This window comes from Sphaeroforma arctica (assembly GCF_001186125.1).
Source record: "Sphaeroforma arctica JP610 unplaced genomic scaffold supercont1.2351, whole genome shotgun sequence".
Taxonomy (NCBI): domain Eukaryota; class Ichthyosporea; order Ichthyophonida; genus Sphaeroforma; species Sphaeroforma arctica.
Genome location: NW_014038207.1, coordinates 1 through 7,192, shown reverse-complemented (window position 1 = coordinate 7,192; position 7,192 = coordinate 1). Strand labels below are relative to the sequence as shown.

The 7,192-nt window shown below is 43.2% G+C and overlaps 1 protein-coding gene across 1 annotated transcript; it reads right to left on the bottom strand.

Annotated features, from left to right (window-relative positions):
* Positions 1-393: 393 nt before the first annotated feature.
* On the bottom strand, positions 394-7,129 carry SARC_12496 (glutamate-cysteine ligase catalytic subunit; the record flags this gene model as incomplete). The annotated part of the gene is made up of 14 exons (XM_014293396.1): positions 394-943; positions 1,188-1,388; positions 1,783-1,930; positions 2,295-2,409; positions 2,771-2,883; positions 3,135-3,217; positions 3,469-3,616; positions 4,036-4,152; positions 4,526-4,699; positions 5,332-5,428; positions 5,795-5,893; positions 6,344-6,485; positions 6,613-6,665; positions 7,015-7,129. Coding segments are annotated over 14 exons (1,814 nt in total), but the record flags the coding sequence as incomplete, so codon positions are not given.
* Positions 7,130-7,192: the final 63 nt, after the last annotated feature.

Here is a 7,192-nt window from a genome sequence, read left to right as displayed (position 1 = left end):
GTATATATACATAGTATATATATATATATGTGTGTGTGTGTGTGTATATATATCAATATATGTGCATATATTGAATATACATATTCACATTAGATATGCATGCATTTATATTATATTTGTATTTTAAAATATTTGTAAATGTATACTCGTATATACACTATATATATATATATATATATATATATGTGGGTGTTTGTATGTGTACATACAAGCATATATACGTTTATGAATATATTCGTACCTATTACATGGTCTGTCTATACATTATGAACACTATATATATATATATATATATATATATTCGTACCTATTACATGGTCTGTCTATACATTATGAACACTATATATATATGTTATGTACACGATTCTCTGCACGACCATATGCATCATGCAACACGTGTGTTGTAGCTTGAATTTGCCGGAGTGTTTAATGGTTGGATCGTAAAATTTCACTGTGGAGTGTTTTGTTGCCCACGTTCATATATACCCTCACGAGCTGAGGTCTCCGAAATGACTGTAGGTGATTTGAACTACTATACAAATTTACTCGGCGTGTTTAAGTGTGTATACGTAGGTATTTCCGATATAGATCTATGAGTGACATCCGCTGCGAGAAAGCTGGGAACATTCCTCTATTTCGACACATGATGTAGCGATGGACATAGCCTAGAGCTTTTGTTCTTCGATCTGTTCGAGTAATTGACACTTGAAAGACTTCCCAAAACACCCCGATATCTAGACTTTAGGCCCTGGAGTCACCTCGATAGGATTTTTCTTTCCGAAATCACCAGTCAGCTCCGGTACAATGGTTCGCCCCTCTCCGGCGTCCAGGAAAATTTTGCAGATGTCATAGTTGATTGAGTCTGATATTACTGAGTCCTGTTTGTAGTCTGGGTGTTTTTTGATGTACCCGCGCATCCACTGAGCCGTGGTCATGAGGTCGCCTGTGTTAGGAAGCGAGCGATATACGTTCAATTTGACTATAGGGGTACACATACTGGAGTTACGTGAAATATTTAATACTAAAGGCGAAATAAAACCCCCGGCCAGCTTAGGTATCATCACGCGCGTTTCAGAGAAGCTTGTCCTTATGCCTTGTGCAAAAGCAAGGACACACGAGAATACAATGGACGATACGATACATTCGCCAACATAAAACAAAAATCCAAAATTAAAAAACTCGCATACCCGATGCCTTTTTGCTTATGAAGTTCAAGTAACTCTGCAATTTCATGCTAGTCTCGACGTCCACGACCATAGTGTTCAGATACGCACGCACATAGGCCAGCAAGCCCGGGAATTCGTTCTGTTTCGCGCACTCGTCTTCTACAGTCGGCTCCTCGTCTACGTGGAGCACACCACTCGTCTTCCGCTTTCTGTGCATGTTCCCTAATTGATGACACAACAAAAATGGGCATCCGTGTGAGATTCCCCCACTTCCTGACTGAAATACAGTGCGAGATGGTATTCTGTGTGAGAGTACTACATAGCAAAAGGGGACGGCTTGCATCTCGAACGAATGTAGTTCATGTGTATTTGCTTGTATACGAGTTTCGTGCGGCATATGTATAGGCGATTGCAATTGTATATATGGTGGCAGCGTACATTGCACCAAAATTTTAAACGTATCGCAATCACAGCAAAGTGACAAATCTCGTTCAAAAGCGCTACCACCCACCAACGTCCGTGATAACTGTTCATACTACCAATTCAGCGACATCGAGAGCGTCTCAGAGATACTGCGCGAGATCTGACGACTAGGAACAACATACACGCATCGTACCGTTGATAATAGTGTTGATGTCCATCAGCTCGTACGCATCTGGGTCGCAGTCGGGTGTGAGTGTGCTGCCATCCAGATGCTTTCGGAAGTAAAACTTCTCTGACCTCGATGCGTCATTTTTCTGTGCCGTCTGGACGTTCTCATCGACCTGTACAGAAGTCGTTGTGCAGCGTATTAGTAAATGGGAGCAGCATACCAGACCTCATAGCAATCTAAATGGTCTTTCAACAGACATATAAGGACACCACGGCAGACAGAGTAGGCCATCTTGGCGAACATGTAAAACATCCGAAGAGTCGTACCCGGTGCGATTTGTGGTAGCCGTTTGGCCGCCCACCAGTGAATTATGAATCCAGCGTTACCGTATATTTGTGTCTAGTGCACTCTCCACACACGCACAGGGCGAAAGCACACAATTGAACCAGAACCGCATGTAAGCCCCTTTTCTGGTTACCCTACAGCAGAGATGTATTGCAGCTGATGTATTGCTACCGATTCCTGCAGTATTATACCTTTGTGATGGGCATGTAGAGATTCAAGTTGAAGGACAGAATGGCTCGCGTTAACAAGACGATGAATACGGTAAAGGCTGAGTTCTCGAAATCGGTCATTTGCAGCTCCATCGACCTGAGGGTTGGAATGTGTGAACGATTCAAAGCAACCAGGCATTAAAGTCAGGATGCGCAGAGGAGAACACTCCCGATCAACAACATCATTTGTTGACTGCAAGCTGATCCTACATGACTTGTCCACCATGATGCTAGACTCCGTATGTATGGATTGATACGTCAAAATGATGAACTTATTCAAATTGCTGTTTTTTGTATCTGTCAGTGGTATTGTAGCGTGTAGAAATACCGCCGACATAATTAGTGTCTTTTCAGTTCAGTAACACAGTCAGCGGCTGGAAATGTATGCGATGAACAGCAAAGCTCGGCGTGGACGAACATTATTGCCAAAAACAGCGGTTTTACAGATTATGGCATACCTAAACTCTACTCTCCAGCCAATATCACTATTGGGGGGTGGGGGCTTGAACCGCATCGTTTGCCAATTTGTACTTTGGATATTCTCGAAATGGTCACTCTGATTCGCGTCGTCCTGATAATGGACAGATTAATATTAGTGATACAACGAGGCGAGACAAACAAATAGAGCAGACTAATGACAAACACTATCAACACATCTCGGAACTCTCGTAAGCTCGCTTGCTCCTTGGAGCGTACAGTACATTGAACTTACTTCATGGCGTGCAACCAGGAACCCTGAATTCTACATGATAAGTTTAAATTCTCACTGATGACTTGCTATGTGAAATGAACCGAAACAACTAGACAACAGGTTGTACGTACCTGATCCATTGTTTCTTGGAAGACCACGAGCGGATCTCTGATGTACAAGTGAGCGATGTGTTGTGCGAGTAGATGGTCGATACCTGTGATGAAGTGGGGACGATCAGATAACATCCGTGTCAGTACCGAACCTTAGCAGCACAATCAAGTAGACCACCCTACCGCCCAGAGCCTTTAAATCGAGGAGTGCTGATAAATACTTGGCAAGCAAGACAGCAGCACCAGGGCGTGATAACCACCACGGCTATATGAAATTCATGATGTACACATATGCCAACAAGTTATAGGGTACATTCAGCTATATAAGAAGCGAGTATTGTGTATAAACCTATACCTTTTTGCTTGAGGTCGTCGTATACTTCCTGGTTCAAGACTATCGGCAAGTCATTGTACTTCGCCTTGAAGTACGGGAAGGGCGATAGGTAACTATCAATCGAGTCGTACCTAGATTTGTTGATCACGAATTTGTTCTCTTTCAAGGGCTGTATATGTGGTTTGGATGTGATTCATGATCAGCACATTATTCTTACCATACACAATACTGCCGGTACTATTGACAACAGGAGGTTACACGACGTTATGCATTTTGGCAGTGCGTGGCATGTGTTTCGTACACTTTAAGAAAAACAAAATTTAGCAAACTCCATCTTCCTACTCTTTGACGCAGTTGCTTGAAACCTGAATTCAAAAAGTCATGTGAACTGTGTCGCCCCTCGAATGACAATAATGTGGTACGTACGCACTCAACAACACCATCAAACAGAAACTTTTCATCTTACACAATAGCAATACCAATTTTATACACTTCCCCACGTCCATGTACCTCATTGCCGTTGAAAAGAAGCATATCATACTACACAATATTGATATCAATTTTATACACTTTCCCAGACCCATGTACCTTTTTACCAAGCTCTTCATCTGTGCGATCATCTACACTGGCTGAGATCACATTCCATCGACAATCCACATCCGCCAGAAGGCCTCGGAAGACTGGAGCACCGGCTGTCATTGCCAACTGTGCGAAACGACCGACAATGGGTAACAAGTAGGTAAGCACAATGAGATGCACGTGCTAGCCTAGCGTGGACACACATGTTGTGGGAAAGAGTGAGGGAATGGCTAAGGTGCCAGAGATGTGCACATGAACCAGAATACGCTGCTGCAAAACTCAAACATGGTTGTAGATGTATAAACGCCCTAATGCTGTAATATTCGCACGTAGTGTGTTATGAAATGCCTATGTATCATAAAGCTGTATCGTCCTGAGGGATGCGAAAGGCGCCCGGGCAAAAGGTAAATTCATGGGCTAGTAGTGTGAATATCTAGCTTCGTACATCATCAGAAGACACTTATCTCGAGCGATGTTGCACGCTAATCCTTGTACTCACCATTATAGGGGACACGGGGGTCAGCATATCGTACAAGTATCGCCCCTCCTCCACACTACACGCCTGGAATGTCACCTGCACACAGCAGCAACCCATGCCGAAGCACATGGCATCCATGTATATCGTATCGGGCTTTGCCATTTTTGCTGCTTCCCCGTCGTCATGGGGGAATTCCTGTCACCAAAAAGAAATGCAAACTGATTAATTTCACATCTCATGTATCCTTTGCAACGCAACGCAACGGAATGTATGATTGCAATCTACAAGACTTCCAAACTTCGCTAGAATAACAGCGAACATTCAGTGCAACTATGCAGAAGTAGTTAGTGAGGAGTCCGCCGGTGAATAGACATAACTTGTACAGCTGTCAATAGTTCGTCTCCACATACACGCACATTATAAGCAACCTTACAAAGCACAATAGCTGTATGCTAGTCCATAATACTATATGTCGGACCGATATTCGGATATCAATTTGCATGTCAGATAATGTGCAATCGCTTGCGGGCTTGATTCTGTAATGGCTGATTTATGTGTAGTAACGGCCTAAGTATGTTCGCTTGCATGTATTATGTGTATGTTTGCTTGGATGTAATACTATGTATAGCTGATATTTTATGCATACACCCCGTGTACCGTTTGTTGCGATGTAAGGATTATCACCACCTCATGTGTCCGCGAATTTCCTATGTGTCAACAAGTTTCCTGTATTTACCATAGTCAAAAGTCAGTGCTGCCTTATAATCCTGGAATAGTAGAGAAGCGCTTCCTTACAGCTCAGAGATCTAGATCAGAAATACACATACTTCAACAAATGGGTTCGGTGTATTCTTGTCGTGGAATATAGGCACGTCGATATCCACTCGGCGACCCTTTCGCTCGCGAATCGACTTTGTGAGAGTCCTATTGATGACATATCAAATTAAATCCGCATATGAGTGTCTATCATGTAGAAGCCTCAGAAACAATCATAGCTCAAAACTGACATTATGAAGTGAAAGATGGCAATGTACGCCAACGGGATTGATAGGCACTTGGAGGCTACACGCGCCTCAGCACACAGTAGTGAATGAACGGGGCCACTCGGTATCTTACTCTTAGTCGATCACATAAAGCACTATGGTGAGATGAAGCTATATAAACATCGTGTGACATTGTCACGATGCTGTTATCGATTAAAATTGGAATTATTCCTGTGCATCACCCAAACAACGTTCTGTATTCCTGTGTGCGTGTCCGAATAGTCTTCCATGCATTCTACACATTTACCCGAAACGAGGATGCGGGTTGATCGCAGAGTCTGGGATGAACAACGACTTGGCAATGGGACCTTGGGGAGGGCTGGGTGGTTCTGTGCAATCGGGACATCTGCACACATGGAAGTGAACTTAGAAGTAGAACAATTGGCATTCCGAACGATGGAAGTAATATGGCAATCACCTGTAACTTCGCTTGCTAAAATCACTGGTGGCATATAATAATATACGACTGGGATGATTGCGGCAAATAAAAAAATGCGTCAATGTGATACTAGGTGCTGCTGCTGGGGTAGTTTTGTTATCACTAGTAAAGACGTGACCTCACTATTGACAATTCAGCATGGCCCCTTAGACTGTGACCCGACAGTACAGCTATGCCAAGCGAAAAGTACAAGCGAAAATAGTTAGAAAGTGCCACAGCGCATGCAATTTAACCATCCCTTGTACACATCACATACCGCATACCCGGATCACAAGAAAAGCGTTGACTGCCAGCCACGACACAGTTTTTGCACAATTTCCCACTCTGCACATAGACCTACAATAGTAACAAGCTTACCCAAGCCGGGGGAAGTTAGTCATCGCCACAACACATTCTCCTGGCTTGAGCTGTTCGTTGATTCTTATTCGACGAATCCTCATGTTTGCTTCGATAGTCGTCAACTCCTTGAGACTATGTCCGTAGGGCGACCCAGGAGTACCTAAGAGTCGCATCGAACGGTGAGTCGCGTCTTAACTAAGGGATGGTCGCTGAAGTAATCAAGAGATTGTCGCTCAAGTATAGAGTGCAGCGAGATCAAGAACACACGTCCGCCTTTTATGACGCACCTTCAATCATGTAGCTTCCATATTCGGGGCGCCACAAGCTATCCAATTCAGAGCTGCAACGAAGGCAAGAAGAGATCGATTTGTGTGTAGATTTGCATTCAACAAAAAAACAGCTCACACGAGTGGCTAACGGCAGGGCAAGATGATACCTGTCGTTACAGCTATCAAAGGCAAAGAACAGTCCTGTGTAGTCGCAAACTTTAACGTAGGTAAATGCATCTGTTGGTAATGTTCACAAGAACATTGAATTAATGAACCCCAAAACACCTTCAATAAGCACGATTGGACAAAATTGTCCAAAATAATCAGAACCAATGTTGTCTCGCTGTAAGCGACGAGTGCGTAATTTCATTTGACTTTAACAGATAGATATACTGGTTAAATATCGCACATAAAGCATACCTTGGTACTCCTGATGCCTCTGGTCCGTACAAAATATCGAGAACTTCTGGAACCCGGAGATTCAGACGTGCTGTTTTCTTTTCGTCGTCCAGCACAACACAAATAAATTCGATCTGGAGGTATATATATGTGACAGCTACTTCAATAAAAAGATAATGCATCTCATTCAATATATATA